The 21,034-nt window shown below is 40.7% G+C and overlaps 1 protein-coding gene across 4 annotated transcripts in view; it reads right to left on the reverse strand.

Moving 5' to 3' along the window:
- PALM2AKAP2 (PALM2 and AKAP2 fusion) overlaps window positions 1-21,034 on the reverse strand; it is a 335,745-nt gene that overhangs the window by 175,971 nt on the left and 138,740 nt on the right. For 3 of the 4 annotated variants that reach the window (XM_057720830.1, XM_057720829.1, XM_057720828.1), the window contains exon 7: window positions 14,845-15,540. The exons of the other annotated variant lie outside the window; for it this stretch is intronic. In XM_057720830.1, coding sequence (XP_057576813.1) covers window positions 14,845-15,540 — 696 coding nt within the window. The remainder of the gene's footprint in view (window positions 1-14,844; window positions 15,541-21,034) is intronic. 4 annotated transcript variants of the gene reach the window in all.

The following is a 21,034-nucleotide window of genomic DNA, read 5'->3' on the forward strand; positions in this document are numbered from 1 at the left end:
CATGTGGAAGAAAGGGCCTCTGCTAGGTGCATCCAAAACTGCATGAGTAAAGCTAGATGAATGTGGCCAGTGGAGGGTGGGGGTGGGCTTCTTAATTAAAAATGCACATTTGTGTCGGGAATCAGGGGGACCTGAAGTCTGGAGGAGAAGGGAGATGGAGGAGAAGACGTTCCACTTTAGCAAAGTTTGAATTTCAGAGAGAAGAGTTTGATCTTGATTCTGGAAGGAAAGAATAAAGCAGCAATTCTGTTTTATTAAGTCAGAGTAGGGTGCCTTGGTGATGATAAATGCTTCTACACTTGCAATAAAGGATTTCATTACCCAGCTGTGGCTTCAGGAAATAATCTGAGAATTCTCACTTCTCCTTCCAACGTTCAGAAAGGGGAATTTTCTCCTGAGACATGAAAAGACCTAAAACCAAACTGTCCTCAGCCAAGCTTCAGCCAACTAACCCCATTCAACTGGAACTTCCATGACTAGTTTTTTATCTATTGCTTCTGAAGCTCTTTGCATCAATAACAATACACCCATACTTAGTTAACTGTTCATGACATTCTGCAGAGCACAAAGGCTGAGTGCCTGGCCCAAAGACACAGAACTATCAAGGAGCAGAACTGGTTTATTGATTTCAAGTCCTGTTACATTGGACATTCAGCTTTGGGGCAGAAAAGAAGGACTTGGGGAAGAGAAGCACTGTCATTCTGTTGCTCCAATCCTCAAGGTTTCTTTGGAGAAACCATCTAGAATAGATGGGCAGTGGTGCGTGTCTGCTGCACTCACCTCCCAGGAGACTCTAGGTACATATTTACCAACCCTCCAGGATTCTTTTGGTCAGGAGAGAGTGGGGCACACACATACCAGGCATTAGCCCCTAATCAGCCCAGTCTGTTTATATATTTTAAAGGAAATCCAAATTCTGATCTTCAAGTCTTGGTGAGTCAGGTGTTTGCCCACTGAATTTCATATACAGGAAAATGGCCACTGGTTTTCCATTGGTCTTGGAAAGACCTCAGAGCAAGGCAGTGATGGGGGATTTGCCCAGCGACTCCTCAGGGCCAGGCCAGGGCCACGGCAGATTGCTTATGTGTTGGCTTTTAAAGGCCAGAGATTTCAGGATCTTTTAGGAAAAACGTCTCTCAGCTTGATGTATTTTTTTTCTTTTTCTTTTTTTTTTAAACTATAGAGAAATACCTTTGATATTGATATGCACCTAGAATGTCACTCAGTATCATCTGATGGAGATATAGTAAAATTACTTATTTTATAGATGAGAAAGTTGGGGCCAAAAGAGGAAAAAGGACTTCTTCTAAGTCACACAGTGAATAACATTCCTGGGACAGAGTCCAGGCCTGGTCCTCTCACACTCTAAACGCCAATTCTATCATCTCATGTTTTTGTTGTTTCCAAAACAGATCTAAGGACTTAGAATTCAGTAGTTTGGTTGATAATGTAATATTGTGTTGCACATTTTACAAGCTGAATTGCTAAAACAAATGGGAGAAAGAGAAATAAACATTCAGAAATCTACGCTAGGTTGAGTCCTCTAGTTTCATCTAATTTTTCTCCTTATTTAATTTTCCTTTCTCTCTCTCTCTTTTTTTTTTTTTTTTGGCTGCATATTTTCCTACAAACTTCTTCAAATGCTTTTCTTTTGTAATGGGAGAGAAAGGAGAAAGGAAAAGCAGAGAGAAAAGACTTTAAAACATTCCTAATAGACGCCCTACAAGGTAGATACTATTCTCATTTTACAGAAGAGGAAACTGAGGCTTGTCAAATTGAAATAAATTGCCAAAGATTACCAAGCTGACCATTGACAGACTAGGGACTTGACTTTGATTCACACACCAAGGCCTACATTTTTTTTTCTTGGTTTGCAGAGTTGAGACAAGGATTCCAGCCTGGACCACTCCTGCCCGCTCTGGGCCCTTCTGTGCTGTGGTTTCCAACCCTAACTGCCCTTGAGAATCACTTGGAGCCATTTAATAAATGCCCCAGGCCTCACCCATACCAGTTATATCAGCATCTCTGGGATGGAGCCCTAGTATATTTTAAAGAAAATGTTCCAGATTCTCATGTGCAGCAAGCAGGAAATGAGAACTGGAGAGCATGGTGCTTCCCGGGAGAATTAATGAACTTTTTGAAATTTTCAACTCATGCTACAGGTGGGAGTGTAGCTTCTGTCAAAAAACAGCCTCATTCAATAGAGTAGAAGAGAGAAGAAAGAAGGGAAGAGGGAAGGGAAGGGCAGGGAAGGGATGGAAAAGGAAGGGAAAAGAAAAGTTGAGATTCCCTGAGTGGTTCTTTTCCCATTAAGTTCTTATTCTCTAGTGCTGAGCCAGTTTTACAGCCTGCATTGATTAAATCCCTGACTCTACAAGAGTGAACCAAGAGGTCTGCTGAGCAGGAGTCGGCTTACTAGAGCTCAGAAGATGTACTGAAGCTGAAGGCTGGAGTGCCTTACAGTGGAGACAGCCATCGGGCCCGTGTGCTTTTCTATTGCATCACTTTCCCGCTTTATTTGGAAACTCACATCTGATTGTATAACTTTGCTCAAGTAAAGCAGACGGAGTCCAATTAGATCTGAGCCTCATCAGTGAAAAACTGCTTATGCCAGAGACAGCTCCAGCTGGAACAGATGTTACTTTTGTTTATTTAAATGATGGAGATCTCTACTGGAGAGTTTTAAGTTTGCTGCTGATATACTCAATTCAGTCCTTATAAAAGGAATGGCATGATGGGCACCTGGTATAACAGAAAGAATCTGAAGTCACCCTGCCCCGCGTTTGAATCCCAGTTCTGTGTCTCTGCTTTTACTTCCTGTTGCTTTGAGCAAGTCACTTTATATTTCTCATCCTAATCTTCAAAATGAGGAACTGGGATTTTCTAAGGGAATGCAATGAAGTAAGGCAGTGCTTCCAACATTTTAGGGGTAGATGAACATGGCATTAAATACCACAGAACCACACAGTGAGAAAATTATTACTGTTTGGATTTTCTTTCATGCCATCTGATTATATCAAAAAGATAGGGGTATATTTTTGCTACGTCTCTAACCTGGCTAGTCTTTCATTTAACAATGAACGAGTTGGTCTCAGGTAGCTGTACATATCACTAGGCAACTGTATGCAGCTGAAAATTAATAATGCTGATTTACATTTATTTCAACAGTTACTTTTATGGCATGTGCTCCCTACTGAAGGTGGGGCAATATAGTTACCTTTTAAGTCAAAGAAGTGGTTAAAAGAGTAAATGATGGCCCACAGGTGGTATACACACATGACAAGAATAATTAAGGTGATACCAAAAGTCTAAGTTTAGGGAAAAAAGTGAGTTAGGCTATGAGACAGAATTTCACATCAAGCCTCTGAGTCAGAGTGAGGATTAGTCAGTCTTCCAGAGCAAGAAGAAATGACTAAATTGGTCCTTGCACTCTGGTTGGAAATAAGCTCTTTAAGAGACAGAAGATGAGTCTGCATATTCTGATGAATGGACGGTTCACACTGACTGCAGGATTTATGTCACCTTCAGGTTGTCCTTGGGTTGACTTAAGAACCCTAGCCTTAAAAGGGTAGATCTGCTGCTCATATTTTCTATACTCAGTGACTCAGAAATGGAAAAAAAAAAAGTTGGAAAATATAATTATCATCTTAAATTTTTTTAGTTTTTAGTTAAAATTAAAAAAAAACAAAAAAGAAGATACTAGATTGCATCGATTTTTGATGACAAGCCATGGGAGGAAAGATCCTCATTTCACCAGTTCTTTGAAATGTCAAGCTTTCTGCTGATTATTGTTCTTAGTAAGATAAGGAAGTGAAGATTAGAGAATATGACTATTCTGTGACCACATGACCTCAGGGGGCACGATAAGAGACTAAGGATTAGGAGGGAAGAGAAAATCACCTTTAAATTTAAATGCATATGGCCTTTGCCTCTTTTATTTTTCCTAAGAAGGGAAATGAAGCCCCAGAACTAGTCAACAGTTGACTACAAAAGTTTTTATTTTCCCATGTATGCAACTTTAACCATGAAATATGATGCCACGAAGTTCTTAAAACATGACATGGTTCATTTAACCTAAGGAATAGAGAGTAGAATCATCTATATACTATAAGTTGTTGTAGGAAATGAATTTTTTTCTCTTGAGTTGTAAATGAGCTCACCAGCCTTGGAATAATCTATCATTATAAAGTTACGAGGGTCCCTCTGTTAAAAAGCACAAGCATCAAATTCTGATATTGGCTTTCTGCTTATGGGTTGTTCAAAATGTTAAAATGCTTCCATTAGATTCAAATCCAAACCCAGTGAAAAGCCTTATTCTTCCAAAGGAGTTCAGGAGACTTCATCTCTGGTTCCGGCTCTGCCATTATCTCCCTATAGGTAAGTCTCATCTTGGACCCAGCCATAAAAATGAATAGATTATGGTAGATGAGGGGTAACACACACAACTGCCAGCAGGTGCCAGGCAGGTGATATAAACAAAGGAAGCTGGCCAGGAGTAAGGAAAAAGGAAGTGGGGGTGGTGATGGTGAGTAAGAGAGTATGACTCCTCCCAAGGGGGCAGCCACCACCAGCTCCAGATACTTGTCAGCCAGGAAAACAGGCCATTGTTGACAGAGCCTCAGAAATGTCAAGAGAAGCTGGAAATCCATCTTTTAAATGACACTTTTCTTAATTTATTATTATTGGCAGTGAATTAAAAATGATTCTAAAACATGATGCAGGCAAAACCAACTTAACAAGAGGCCAGATTCAGCCGGTAGATACCATTTTGTGACTTCTGCATTTGATGATCTCTGCGCTTTCATAGCCTTAACTTCTAAATAGCAAATGTTGGCTTTTGTGGATGCCCATATAGTGGAGGGTTTGACACTGTTTGAGAAAAGCAGTGGAGAGGAGCTGAGTTGTTGGGGAGACAGTGTGTTCTACTGGTTGCTGCAGTAGGGTGATACAGCTTAGATCAAGAGGCACTTGCAAAGTGCCATAGAACACTGTTCCTCTTAGCTCTTATGACAGGGCTAAATAATAATAATAACAATATTAACAACAACAACAAAACCTCCTTTTCTTATTTGGAGAAGGACATGCCATCCTAGATTTTAAATATTGTTAATCCTTTTTATGAATGGGGAAGGAAAAAAATGTTAAGGAGAACAAAAGGACTCCAAATGAAGTCCTTTGGGAAGGAAGTGCTGCAGAGACACCTCCCATCCTCCAGAGGGCAGTGTTATCACAGAGCATTTGCTTGAGTAGATAAAGACACAAAATAAGAACTAGTGCCATTTTGTCTTTTTTTCTTTTTTGGCATAGATGGCTCTGTTTATCCAAATCTTTCTTTATCCAGTCTCAGCTGCATCCCCACACCACTTTCATAACAAGAGCCTTCTGTGTGGAAGAAAGTAGAGAGAGCTGACCTTGAAACTTGTTCCCCAAACCCCATACCAATTTTTAGCTCTGCTATGCTGAGCAAGGTACTTACTGTCTCCTTAACTCAGTTTCCTCGTGTATGAAGGAGAATATCAGCAATCTCTACCTCATAGGGTCGATGTAAGATTACAGGAAATCCTGCATATCCAGGGGAAATGCCTAGTTTTAAGTACGGAACTATGTTCCCTTCCACAGTTCTTGTTTTGTCATCTAAATTCCTCCTGCTATAATTAGGGTATATCTGCTAATCTTTTGCCCTCCATCATGGAAAATGATTCCTGGAATAGAATTATTAGATTGAACTATACGGAACTGTCAATATTTAACATTATTGATTTACTAAATGGCAATTTCATATGGTTCAACATAATACAAAAGCAGTCACAAACCCCATGGAGGAAAAAGCAGCTTCTGTTTTATATTGGTTCTGAAACACATCTGAACAGCCTATTATGTTTACATTGGGGAAAAGTAAGACCTTTAGTAGAGGAACAGATACTTTCTCATCACAAGCAAACTAACACTGTTATCCACTTCTAGCTTACTGAGTGCTTTGTGTAAATATAATTTCCCTTAACTCGCAGCAACCCTGGGGATGGATGTCAGCACATATCTTTTCACATGCTACTCAGCATGTCACTGTGGGTATGCCCTAGAGTTGTGGGGTGTATAATGATCTACCATGCTTCCAGCCTCCATGTCCACACACTAAAGAGTATTTCAATTAACAAAAAGAATAAGGTCAAGAAAGCCCTGCTGCTCACTGTGTAGGATGGATCAGATAAGATGTAGTTACACAAACACTAGGATGAAGTGCATTGATGCCCAGGTACCATCTAGGTCTCACATGTCCAGCACTTTTGACAAGGACAAGAGGTCTTTGCACTTCCTCAACTTGCTATTGGTTGAAACTCTTGTTAATTTCAGCTTGGCAGTCTGAGGAACCATTCAAGTTTCAATCCTGAGTTACCTTCCATGCATAAGGACACCAAAAAAAAAAAAAAAATCTTCTACAGGACCCAAACAGACAAGAACTCCCCAACTAATTTCATTTATTTCATATCCTCAAAGAAAATAATTGTGACAGTTCCGCAGGTGTTGAACTGTCCTTTGTTCATTCTTTCATGCAATAACTTTTTAACTTTTCATTGAGTACCTACTATGTGCCAGGGGTCAGCAAACTACAAGAATGGGGGACCCCAGTCTGTTTCAGTAAATAAAGTTTATGAAACATTGCTACACTCAATCATTTACGTGTTGTGCATGGCTGCTTTCTGACAGAGCTGAGTAGCTGTGACAGAAATGATGTGACCCACAAAGCCAAAAATATTTACTCCCTGGCCATTGACAGGAAAAGTTTGCTGACTATTCTAGAGAAAGAAGATACAGCATTAAAGAAGAGAAACAAAGTCCCCATGTGTTTTGAGGGGCTCCTGTTTAGAATATTGTCCTGGATGAACTCTTACTGTTTAAACGAAGGGGCAGGGTTTGACCCATGGGATCAAAAGTCAATGCCACTGCTGGGGGCTTATAAGGAAGAAGAAAAGTGATGACAGGTGTGGAGACAGATGTGCAAGAGGGGGTTAGAGAGAGGATTAGTTAATGTGGAAACCAGCTGGTACAGGCAGCCACAGGGATTCGCACGGAGGGGCACCACACACACGGCTGGGTTACGTGGCATAGGTATCAGAACCACCTGGAGACACTGCTAAACATGCAGGCTACTGGGCCCCACCCAGGAATCTGAATTTGAGTTCCAGAGGTGTGGCCGAGCTTCCACATTCTTCGCGGGTACCCCCAGATGGTGCCCCCAGGTGACGCTGAAGCACACTTAGGTTTGAAAGGCACTAGATTAGTGCTGAGTTTCAGTGAGCGGTCGCAGGTGCTCTGTACAAGGTCTGGCTGAACTCGGCTCGTGGCAGGTGAGAAGGGGAAAGAATCGGGGCACAGACACATAGAGGCAGATGCAGTGAAAAGGCAGTTTATTGTCTATTAACACTGTACAGAGGAACAGAGAGAAGCTACGAGTACAGCATCGGCTGTGGCTGGCAGTGTTATTTCTGAAGTCGGTTTTTGTTTTGTATTTCATCTGAAGGAGACAGAACAGTCAAAGTACACTTCGGGTTACAAAGTACAGCAGCTAGCTCAGCAAGCCTAGTTCAGAGTAAGCACGACAGGCTCCCACCCCACCCCCCAACCAACCACAAAATGGATATATTTACAGAGATGTCACTCACCCCGAGTGAGCTGCTAAAGCTGAACATTTCAATCAACAACCTACATTCACTGAAAGCTGCATCAGACACAACATTTTCTGGAACCCCTGGATGATGCTAACTCTCTTAAGTCAGGAGCTTGAGAGCAGGAAAGAATGTTCCAGAACCCCACAAAGGATAGAACTCTTTCCCCTTGCCAGAATGGGATGTCACAGAATTGGAGTTGGAGCCGCACACAGAATAGCTGAGATCAGGCATTGCCCGGTGGCCTCTTTGTACATAAAGACTTGTTGTTGTACAACCAAGTGACTGGATGTCTCCCTGACCACCTCATCTTGAAACTGAGAGGTTCCCATGGTAACAAGAGGCTAGGGCACACTGGCTCTCCCTACCACCCTCAGGCAACTGCATAGTTCTTTCATTTCTGGAGCTGTTGCCATGACACTATGGTTCACAGCTGGGCTTGAGTTGGGCCTGTTGGAGGGATTCTAATGATAAGGAAACTAAAATGATTTGCCTGGGAAAGAGAGGGGTTATTTTTCTTGAAATGGAGAATGTTTAGGGCCTTGTCTTATTGGAAAGAGGATCTTGGTCTTTCAGGGTAGTAGAAAAAGACCCCATCCTAGGAAAGGATGCTGCCTGGGAGGACAGTCTAACACAAGTAGCGAGCAGATTCTGAGACTTGACCTCTGACCTCTGGTGTGAGCCAGGCAGAGGAACAGGTGTGAGTGAAGATCTTCAAGAACCTGAGTGTGATTGTGATGGGAACTCAAGACCTTGGCAGAAAATTAAGGAAAAAATCCAGACTCTAAAAATTCAGTATCTCCTTTGTGGATGGATAAGGATAATCCTTTCCAGTCTCAACTTAACTCTGAAAATAGGATGCAGCCTCACTGATATTTACAAGGCCAATAACACCTGGTAAGTTTCATATTGTTGGTTTATACATTTACGTATATTGTGTACATTATGTAGATGGCCAGATGCTTCTGACTCACCATTTCACATGTATTACTCAAATGCACCATAGTGAGTGGTCCCTTAACCTCGAATGTCACAATTACTCCTTAAATATGTGAGAGTTGGACTTCAACAATTGCTGGGCTTGGCTTTCATTTAAAACAGTTATCTCCTTCCAAAAGATTACTCTGCTTTATTAAAGGTGTGGCCCAGAGAACTATCAAGCCATAGAAAAGGTTATCTATTGACAGGTATAGAAAGTTGGATTGTACAACCTGGGTCTGATGGGAAACACTGGATTTCATGCAGTGCTGGTGAAGGGGCAGGTCATGGGACCATTGTTCATGTCCCCCAAGGTCTGGACTAGTGCTACAGAACTCACCGGAAAGTTACCTTAGTGGAATGGAGAAATAACTCAGTCAATCAAGGGTGTTTTCAAACTCAAGCTTCATAACACATCTAGATTTCATTATAAAAATATTTTCCTTAAAAAAATACATAAATGTAAACTATTCCATTTCTATAAGCACTCTCTACTCCCATCCATATCACAGCACTCGTCTTGGACTAGCACGTGTGGCTCAGGTAAGGCTCAATCACACCATCTGAGTCCATCTCTCTCACTTTTTCAAGCAATGCCAATTGTGCTTAAAAATAGGCTCCCAGACCTGGGTAGGGGGTGCACAAGTTCACCTTCCTTACGGTGGGAAGGACTGTAGGAGGTCACATGGTGCATGAGGCCCACCCCAGGAATGTCAGAGTGGGATAGTGCAGGCTCAGACGGGAACACAAGGAAATGTTTGGTGGGTAGACGGGCAGAGGCCATGCCCAAGCTCTGCCTACTTGATTCCCCCTAGGCCAGACCAGCGAGGTTCTGCCTCTGGCTCCTGGGATGAAAGTCACAGCTCTGAAGAGGGCTGGGTAGGGGTGGGGGAGAGAATGTTGTGTTCATACAGCTTTGGAATACAACCTGTGTTTTTTGAAAGGACAGAAAATAACATAAACAGCGATGCTAAGGCAAACTTGCAAATGGCACAGCAGAACTCTTTTTTTTTTTTTTTTTGTCATTCATTTTGTTAACATCACAAGGCAGATACATTGTGTAAACATATATACCATACAGTACTTTAACCATAGGAAAAAAAAAAAGCCACCCTGTCATTCTTTTCTTTCTGTATTTCTGTTCTTTTACTCCAGAAGGACTGCCTGAAGTCTAGAGGGAATTTTGTGGTTCATGAGATGTACTTTTCTTTTGATATAAATACAATGACTTGCAAAAACCGACTAGCCCCAGGTGACTAGTAAGAGACAATGTGGGGAGAAGAGGAACCTGTAGAAACTTAGAAAATATTCACAAAATATAAAAAGGTTGTTAATTTCAGGAAACATTTTGTTTCCCTGCTTAGTAAAAGAGAGCATTGAAAAATTTTTACAAAAGTTAAGGCTGTCCAGATCTTTGATGCAGAAAGTTTGTGGTCCCCCCAAAATACATATTATATTTTCACATTGAAAGCAAGCTTTTTTTGTGCTACAGTTCAGACCTTTTTATTTTAGACTGGAGTGGAGAGGGGACGCAGGGACCTATTTAAGTCATATAAAAATTAAGGGGTGGGGGTGAGGCTGGTCGAAGGATCCCCAGGGAAATTGCCCTTTGAAACTTTCAGGATGTAACCTTTTTTTCTAGCCTTTTCTACATTCAAATAATAAGTATTTTGGTTTTTGGTAAAATAGGGATTTTACTATGGAGTTTGCTGAAGCTATGAAAATACAGACGCACAACACTATTGTGCTCCTCATAAAAGACGGACTTTTCTTTTTCCCTAGAAAATGCAGGGAAGTTATCCTAATAAGACCAGAAGAGGTCTACACAATGAAGGTGAACTGGCAGCAGGAATCCAAAATGCCATCTTGGTCATTACTTGGAGCTGTTTTGTGGTATATGCCGTCACTCCATCACTCCGTGTACCTGCTGGGTTGTACTATCCAATAGGACAAAAGATACTTTTTGGTTCTATCCTAATCAGTGGAGCTACATATACCCTGATTAACGAATGGAGGAGCTTCTCAAAGATTGCCTGTTTACAAAGTTTCTGAAACTTATCTTTTAACTATACTGAGAACTCATGGTGTGGATGCACGGTCATGTTGCAAAAGTACAAAGTAAAACTGTTCTGGCCTTGGAATGGTTTTTGTTGTAAACAAAGTAACATTGCAGGAGATGAGAATATTCCCACAAGGAATGGGCCGTTTGGTGGGTTAAACTCCACAAGTGGGTCCGATGACAAACAGAGGTGGTTGAGCTTCTAGATTTTAAGTAAGAACAAAAAGAGTCCTCTGTGCATATTCTATCTATGTTCATCTGTGCTTTACATTGACAGGGGTAATTTTTTAAAAAGGAAGAACTGGTTTAGTGGTTCCGTTTTTGCCTCTATTGCCATATTCCTGCCACCTCTTTTGCTACCCACTGGTTCCCTGGCATTAAATAAATGGTCATTGTCACGGGTGTTCTGTGGTCCCTTGAAATGAAATTCTGGAGGAAGTGAAAAGAAATATGCTGTTTTTCAGACTTGGCCTCAATATTTTGCTTCAGAGATGATATTGCAGCTCTAGGAAATTATATAGAGATGTTTTCCTCCTTTTATAAAAACTTGCTCCTCACCAAAATAAAAGTCTCCTTGCATGAAGGAAAAACACATTTATCGCCAGAAAGTAAAATGGAGTAGGTAGGAATCTGAAGAAGATACGCGTCACTGACACTTCAGAAAGAGTCAAGTCAAATGAACTCTGAAATTTGTTTGAGTTTTCTGAAAGCCTTTGAGTAATTTCAGGAAACCATGTTTGGGGTCTGACCAGAAAGGAATTCCCTAGCCCCTCGTCCTCTCCCAATATTGAGTGACATCACTGGACATTGTCAAGTCACTTTTAGAGGCCACTAATTTTGTTTATATAAGGAAAATAATATTATTGTGGGTAAACGAGGCTCAAGGTAAAAAAAGAAAATCCCCTTAGTTTTGTCCTATTGCGCATCAAAAGGAAAAAAAAGTCAAGGGCATACAAGTCATCAAGATTTTTCAGGATACGTAAGGTTTAAGTTTATCATTTTAACTCTTAAAGGATCTGTAATTCCATGCTATTGAGAATCTATTTATAAGCAAATGAAATGTCCCTCCTTTCCCTTTCTCCTCTTTCCATTTAAAAGGGTTCTGAGTATATGATTTGAAAAGAAAGTCCGACTAACCATGAGCTCAAAAAACGATCATGGTTTTGCAGCTTTATTACTGATTCTCTAATTAGTCTGATGATGTAAGTCAATACCCTGCATTTTTGAAGGGCGTGATACCATACATCATAAAGTTTTTACAGAGACAACGCTAGTACCAGCAGGGAAGGCAGAATGTTCACAGTCACAACTCTGTTTATATTTTCATTATGAAGGGTAGTTTCTTTTTGCTCTAGATGGGATTATAGGTCTCATCCCATAAAAGCACCGGCTGAATCTGAAACCCCCACTATGACAGCAAAATGAGGCAAGCTATATAAATATATATGCCATATTCAAGCACACCTTCGTTTACTGTGGCCACACATCATTTTAATAAAAGTTACACATCTTACTTGAAAAACCATTTAAAGGATAAGCTTTACTAGCAAAAGTAGACAGAGAACTCTAATTCATATAATTTGCTAATCCCTATACTAATTATTGATAAATGAGAGCACAGATTATCATTGGTCTTTTAGATCTCACGTGTAGTGTTCTAGTGAGAGGTACGGACCATTTTCTTCATGAGAAACTAATTCACTGATGGAAGCCAGGTCAGGGAATGATATGTCCTGAAAGACTCTGGTTCTGTTTATCAAACAGCATGCCCAAGGCTAAATTCTATCATTCCACTCACTAACTGTGCATTTAAAAATTCATACTGAATAGTTTTCATCCCCAAGTGAGTAAAAAAAAGGTAAGCTATGGGAAACTTTTAGATTGTTTCTTTCTAAATAAATTATTAAAATCAGAGATTGTCCAAAACATTGAAGCTGCTTTCTTTTTCTATATAAATTTCTCTGGCATGTCTTTTCTTTCTTTTTCTGTTTTTAACCTTTAAATGATACTTAAATGACCATTTACTGAGGAGCACGAAGCTGAAAGTAGTGAGGTGATAGGCAGCAAAACCAGATATTATTTCTAGGTAATAGAATAGTTTTATTCAAAAACAGCTGCTTTTCTGAACCTGAGATTTAGAGATAATTCCCTCAGCTGTTCAACACCAACCCATGGATGGAATCATCTTAGAAAGTAGAACTTAGCTCATTATTTTTTTTCCCTCTTTAACTTTTTTTGGTTTATATATTGGTGATAAAATGACTTTTGTGCTCATTAAAAATGTAATTAGTTGGGAAAGATTAACTTTGAAAATTAAAAAATATTATTTTCCCCTTTCTAATTGGAATAAATATAATTTCAAGCCAAGAAATTAAAAATAATAATAGTTAAATTTAGCACTAAGAAAGCTGTTTAGAACAGATTGAGTTGGTTCTGTAATAAAATTCTCTCAAGGTCACCTTATTTTTCCCTCATCTGCTTTCCACAGAAGTTAAACCTGATGTAGTATGCCTTATCATATGTTTTTTGAAATTAGGTTCTATGGAACATGGATAATTTTGTGAATTATCTGCAACAATGCTATAAACATTTGGGCAAAAAACTTAAAGATATCTCTGTTTTAAAATCAATTCAAATGATACACCTTTATTTCATTGCTCTATTATTAGTTCGCTATATTGCTTCCCTTGGTTTTATTATACCTATGGCTGTTTGCTTTGAGGGAATGCTAAGAATTTAAAGAACTGTTCATTGTGTTCTAGCTAAAAACCATCCTTTGATGTTCTGGAATCTTCATAAGTGAAAGAAACAATGCTTGAAGAAGCTCAGCTATGTGCCACTCACAATCAGTATTTGTGGAATGAATTAAAGTACTTAAGGTGAGAGGATAGGTCTTTCTTCATCTTTTAAACATTTTTTACATTTTAAAGTTTAATTTTTCAGGGTGGATAAACCTACATGGTGATGGTACAGGAAATATTCTCTTTCTCGTGGAGACACAAAGAAAAGAGTCCAGATGGAAGGCTCTGGAATCAACGGGGCAGGTGAGATGAAGAGAGAATTCAGGTACAGCACCGTCCACAATGGAGCGGAAGCATCACGGCAACCACTGTAGGTCAGAAGGACTGTTTTAGAAATATGGTCACAGGCAAACTCCTCAAAATGACCCCTTCATTGAAAATAGATTAACGTGATCAGAAAATATCCGTGAAAAAGAAAACAATATAAAAATTTACACTTTTTTTTTTTAAGAGAATAGAAGCAAGGCTCATGGGTTTGCCTAAGTTTGGAAATCACTACGGATGCTCAAAACAATGCTTGTTTCATGTCCTTAGAAAGTTAAAAATGGTGCTTCTTATATAAAGGGTCCATCAGTTAAGTCATAAGAATGAGAGACAGCTGCTGATGGGCAGGTTATGGAATCAGTCCCTACAATTCAGCGGTAACAAGCACTGGGTTCTTTTCTCTTACAGCAACTGCAGTTTTAACAGAAGGAAAGCCAGAGATGCACAATACTGTAACCTGGAAGCTTATGTAAGGCAGCAAAAAGCATCACCCTAGATCGGACAGACTAAGTAAGGTCCACTTTTGGCTACACTAGCAACCGGCTAGAGCCCATAGCATTTTGCCACATAAGATACAAAAGCAAAGATTCACAGCAAGGGAGGCAAGTGAGAAATTAACGACGTGCTGATGTGTGACTACGTGATAGGAACACACGACAAAATGAAACCCCTGGTGCCCACGGGTTCAATTCCAGTCAAGTGAATTAAGGCTACTAGATCACTGGCTGATATGAAGAGTCCATTCCAATCGAGCAGTAAGGAACCGATTCCCTCTTGAAGACACAAGGAAAGGTTTAGAGGAAAAGCAGGTTCTTGGAAAGAGTGAAGCACACACATGCATGTTGTCTCTGAGCTGAGGAAACTGGAGAAAAAAACGAAAGGGAAAAAAAAAAGAGGGATCAAAGCAATCCAACTGCAAGGCAAGGCAGGTGTTTGCTTCCAGTTCACAGTATCGCAGTTAGTGGTACAGTGAGGTCTACGTAAGTGGTGGAGAGCACAGAGGCTGCCCGGAAGAAAAGGGAGGAGAGAAGTAGTCACATGACAACACAGCATTGACAGCGCTTTTTCTTTTGGGTACCTGGGGCTGGCTCCGTGGCCAGGCTCTCTTCCTTTCCTTCAGGGGATGAGGGCTCTGTGGTGTCTGAGATGGGTCTCCCGGACACCAGCTCCGCTGCATTCCCATCAATAGTGGACACGTCTGTCACCGTCTTCTCCCTCAATGACTTCTCATCATCTTCATCAATGAGGACCAACTCAGCCTTGATGGTTTCATCATAGCCTAGCACCTTCTTCGTCTCCTCTTCATCCTCGATATTTTGGTAGCCCATGAAAATCATGGTGACTGGCTGATCCAAGTTTGCCTCCGGCCCTTCAGTGCTGAGGGCTGGAGCCTGCTGCCCTGGGTTCCCGGAAGTATGATCTTTCCTAGACTTATGGACCATTTCTAACTTGGCTTCTTTGCAGAGCATGTGTTCCTTAGGGTGGCTGAGGCTCCCATCTGCAACCACAGTCCTTTCTGACACGTGCCCTCCTCTTACGCTTGATTGTCCAGCCTTCTGAATAAGCTCTTCTACATCCTTTGAGCTTAATTTGTGCACTCCGTTTTCTACTACGGTGCCTCCTGAGTGCACCTCATACACTACTTTGGTACCATCATCAAAGACTTTGACTCCTCTCTGATGCACCCCCTCTGGGCCAATGGTGGATGTAGAGAGAGTCTTGGTCTCTCCTGTTTGTTTGTCTTTCTCCACATTAATTTCCATGGCGTACACAGCTTGAACGAAAACAAGAGAAAGGAAGTGCATGTTACAACAAAAAAAGCCAGTGAATGGTTAATTGCCAAACAGACAAAAAAAAAGGTGTTGTGCCCTTTCTAGTCTAACTGTCAAGCATCTTGAGTGTTAGAGTGAGTGCACTGTGGACAGAGGTGGTTATATATATGTTTTAACACAGCAGCTAAATGCACTGGGAACACACATGTACAGAGTTACCATCACTCAATGGCACTCACATTTTCAAGGAAGATAAGCTAAAATAAGGCCACGAGCGACTGCTGAGATCCAATGTGACACATTACAGGGAGGCTGACAACATGCAAGTTTACCTCGATTGTGAGCAAACCCTAGGCTTGTAGACAATCCTTAAGCCCTGGTTAAGACGTAACCTCATTCCAAAATCTTAAATCTTTAAAAACATTTTTTTGCTGAGTATCCTACTGGTTTTTAGACATTTCCCTTTACCGTAATGGAGATTACATAAAGGGTTTCACAGGTGGCATATGGCCACCCTCTACTGTACTCTAAAAGAGGATATTTGCAAATATCGAAAACTGTGAAAGGAGTCAGATTATATGCTCTGTGAGCTTCAGTCTCTTTGTTAGGTTTCTAAGATAAGAACCAGGAAAAGAACAGACCAGAGGTGGCATCATCCCACGACACTTGCATTTGAGGAGAACGCTCCCAGAAAGCCTCTTTCTTCCCCCACATGCACAGTGCCAGATCCTCGAGATTCTGCCCCATAATGTCCTTCTCACCTGCCGCCTTCTTTCTGTTCCACTGCCACCACTCAATCTGAGACACTACTTCCTCTTCTCTACACGATCACAAGAGCTTCCTACCTGGTCTTCCCAGGCCCGGTCTTGGCCTCTCCAACTCATCCCAAATCCTGCTGCCAGTCTAAGCTTCCGAAGGACCAGCTCTTTCCTGTCTTGTAGACTCACGTGACACTTCATACCTTCAAATCTATTAACTCAGAGGCTCCCTGTGAGGCACGTGTTCTGGATGGGAGGAAACTGGGCCTCAGATTTACAGAGCCAACTGTGCCCAGACACCCTTTCCCTGAACGACCCACAGATACATCAAACTCTGCGGCTGCAAAACTGAATCCATCTTCTCTCAAAACTCCCCCATAGTCTTGGTGTGAAGTAACAGCAGCTTTACTACCTAGTCTTTCAAGCAAGAAGCCTCAGAATCATACCTGACTGTTCCTTTTCTTCCTAATTACCCATAGTTGAACAACTGCTGAGACTAATTCTATTTCAGATCCTTCCCCACGCATGTCCTCACCACTATCTCCATCACCACTGCCTTAGACCAGGCCCTCTTCTGCACAATAACCCGTGTCTGATTTTTACCCACTACTTCTGTCTTTTCATCGCCAGAAGGCCAAAGGCAGCTGAGACCTGGTTTTGCATGGCCAGAGGGGCAAAGAATAGTTTTTATATTTTAAAAAAATAGTTAAAAAAAAAAAAAAGGAAGGAAGGAAAGAAAGAAAGAAAGAACTTAAGAAAGAGAAAAGGAAAAAAAAGATATGCAACAGAGACCGTATGTGGTCTACAAAGTCTAAAATATTTATAATCTGGCCCTTTATAGAAAAAGTCAGCTGACCTCTGCTAGCCTAGGCTCTACTCTGCCCACAGAGTACCTTACTCACAAACCCTTCATTGGCTCCTGTGTCTGTAGAGGCTAAACACCAAACTCCTTAGCTTGGCATGTAATTTCCTTTGGCATTTGTCTGCAACCTTCCTTTCTTGTCTTGTCTTGCAACCACTCTCATTGCACATACGTTCAGGTCATAACAAAGTTCTCACTATTCCCAGGACATCCTTCCATGACTGCTCATCCCTGCGCCTGCTCTCCCTCTGCCTAGACTGCCTTTTGTCCCTTCTCCACTGGCAGACCCTAGAGTCCTATGTCACATCTCTCTCGTCATCACCGTTGAGTCCCTACCTCTTTCTGAAGAACTACAAGTTCCCCAACTGTGTTAAAAAGATCCAAACCACCTTCCTAATCACACATTTCATTGCTTTCTTTCCCTCTAGAGCAACCCAAAACCACCTTCTCACACCTAACATTTCCTGCTGTTAAGATTCTCTTCTCTTGAAAAGTCCTTCTCTTGAGGTTTTTTTTTTATCTAAATATGACTCATTCATCGATGCCCAGGTCAAGTGCGCCCTCTTCCATGACCTTTCTTTGATCACCCCATCTCTAAGTCATCCCTCTCTTCTCAAGATTCTCTGAACACTTCTTCTGAACCTCTCTGAAGGGTCTTAACACTCTCCACCCAGTAATATAATTATTTGTGGGAATGTTTTATTAGCTCCATAGATTCTTAGAATCCTTGAAGACTACTTTTTTGCCTGACATCTTTCTATGATTCCCCCTCCCTCCCAACACCTACCTTAGAGTCTTTTGTATAGAAGGTACCTGCTATACATACCTGTGAAACAGATACTACTAATTGAAAAGTCTAATTTGTTGCTTTAATCTAGTCACAAATACTTTATGTAATATGACACCAATGAAAAAGTATACACAGTGACTAATGTTTGTACTCATTAAAACAATTGCAATGGTATTATTCCATCTGCTTGTGTAATAAGATGCAATCTGATCACGGTTAACACTTAAAATAAAAAGATTTTGAAGCAAAATCCAGTGCTTGGTTTTTCATCATGTCCGTTTTGAAAGCTTCACTTGCTCAGCACAAAGATCTTGAGTTCCCTTAAGTGACACAATGGGAGGCCAACCACTATTTGCCATAGAGGTACATGGGCTCACACAATGACAGTGATATCAACAGAAATATCTGTCTCTGTTATTTCCTGATTTTCTACAAAATGTGCTATCAAAGAAATAGAATAGGCATTTAAAATTCTGCATGGGCTCCAAAAGCCTGTTCTTTAAATATTATATTTATATTAAAAGGCACAGTTTTGGGTTAAAATCTTATGTCCCATCACTGTTAACACACTCGTGGGACATATTTATAAATAAGGAAGGTAATAATATCAGTTATACATACAATACCCCAAACATCCAGTAAAATGTGAACCAAATGATACACTGAGCTGCAATCAATACAGAGTATGGAATAAAATATCTATTTTTATATCCATATCTGATGGGATACAAATAATGAACATGGGAAACTTTAGGGACGTCCTTCTGTCTCTACCCACCAATGAGAATGCTGTCATTTTTGGTCCGATTTTCCCTTCTCCGCCATCCAAATCCCCAACCTCATCTGGTCCTTGCCTGTTTCTAGAATCTGAGACTGGATCAAAAGGAGGGATGACGAGGAGAAGGTCTTTGCTAGAACAGTTAAGTAGATCCACACAATAAAGAGTTGATAAAGAAGGAATTTAATGGAAAAGACAGTAAAAGCTATGTGGGAGATGGATAGGGAGGGAACATTTTGTGGTGGTGGATGAGTTACAAGTGGAGAGTTACATGCTTTGGAGAGTTAAATGTGGAGGGAAGAAAAGGGAATATGAGAAGCATTTCTGGGTGGAGATATCAATTGGATCCCTTTTAATATTCTTCAAAAAACAGGTAAAGAACAGAGTTTCTTTTTAGTGGGTTTTCCTTTTTTGTCTGTGATTTTCAGCTGTATTTGGTTAAGTGTGACATGGCTCTGGAACGGAACCACAAGTGACATGGATTCATTAGGGTTACAGGTTAATATTTATATTTACAGGTTATACACCGTTCTTTCAATATTTCTAGAATATGAGAGTAGAACATTTTAAGACATTTTTATAATAAAAGAAACCAAGATGTGTTATGCCATAAAAGACAACATTCATGTGTATTTTTTTTCCCCAAGATAAGACCTAGGGCTTCAAAGCAACCACAAATTTTTAGTAGGTTTCTTCAGGTTTGGTCTCACATTCCTTATCTGCCTTTACTCTCTTCTCTAGTAAGCAGGACTCGGGAAAACCCTTCGAGAAGCTCTGGCTTACACAAAGGCATGATTTTTGTTTGTTGGTTCGTTTTGTGGTTTTTTTTGCCTTTTTTCCCCAGATTTATTGAGATATTATTGACATATAACATATGTAAGTTTAAGATGTACAATATGATCAATATACATATATAATGCAAAATGATTACCAAAATAAGGTTAGTTAACCCCTTCACCCCTCACATAATTGCCATTTTAGGGGTGATAGCCTTAACGTTCTACTCTCTTAAAGCAATATTTAGACTTCATGGATACACACATGAGAATGTTATTAGACATTCAGAAAACCACACAGGAAGTGTGAACATTTATCTTAAATGTGTTGTTTATGAATAAGTATTTCTATTTTGCTCTAGCTCCCAGCCAGTAATATCCCAAATGTGAACGAGGTTGGATATGAACCAGTAGGAAAATAAGACTTAAATTTTAATCTCAATATTTTGTTTATGAGGCATGTGCACAATTTTTAAAACTCTCCTGTTTTTTAAGCTGCCAAGCAGTGTATATCAAAGACCTCTCCTCTTCCTTACATCATGCCTTCATCTCTAACCACAAAGAACACTCTCAAATCTGCCCTCTTCTTCCCTCAAGCCTCCCCATGCCACAGGTACACGATGATGTGGATTGTAAGGGCTTGGTATCTGTGCTCATTTTATTGAAAAAAAATGAGGAGAGGGATACTGCTCAGGGGAGGAAGCTTTCTGGGGAGCCCTTGAAAGAGATTTTGAAAGAGCATCTGTTTTGAAAGAACATAAAGAAAAGTATCTGAGGAAGGACCAGGAGACAGAGAAAAAAGAAACAAGACAGTCCAATGGACATTGCAATGATGGGATAATTGAAGTCTGGAAGTATGTTTTTATAAAATGATATACGTAATTATTGATTTCCAAATATTATACGCTGATGACAATGAGATTGGAGGACATACAGCATGTTTGCTATTCCTTCTAATAATCTGGTGAGACAACGGAATAACATCTCCATTTTGTTATTCAAGAATAAGAACCAAAGTGGCCAGTTTCTGCGAAGGGATACAAATAGGTGATTGCATTGGTGCCGTCACTCTGAGCTCTGTGTTTGGTTTTCTTGGGTCTTCTCCCCCACAGCTCTCTCACTGATAGAAGAGCCACCTTGAAGAAGCAGAGACTCTAACAGGGATTGATAATCCTAGTTTCTAGGTTCTGAAAAGACCCAGGGGTGGGCAAGAGTGGGAGGCCCCCAGGAAGATACCTGTACACCACAGGGCCCGGAGAGGGGGTCTGAGGAGCAGAGAATGCTTGATTCCAGGTCAAACCTACTGCCCTGGCTCTTCACGCTCTCCTGCTCCCTGTCAGACAGAGAGCCTGGGCAGACAGAGAGCAGCTGTAAGGGCTCTAAAGAGCCTGGGGAAGAGGAAACAAGAGCACCCGACACAAGTACAGAGAGCGGGCCACCAACTGGCATGATTCCATTTCAGGATTGAGCCAAGAGCACACAAGACAGGACTCTGTGCTCTGTGAGGACGGAACATTCAATCATTCTTAAAT

This window comes from Hippopotamus amphibius, chromosome 2 (assembly GCF_030028045.1).
Source record: "Hippopotamus amphibius kiboko isolate mHipAmp2 chromosome 2, mHipAmp2.hap2, whole genome shotgun sequence".
Taxonomy (NCBI): domain Eukaryota; kingdom Metazoa; phylum Chordata; class Mammalia; order Artiodactyla; family Hippopotamidae; genus Hippopotamus; species Hippopotamus amphibius.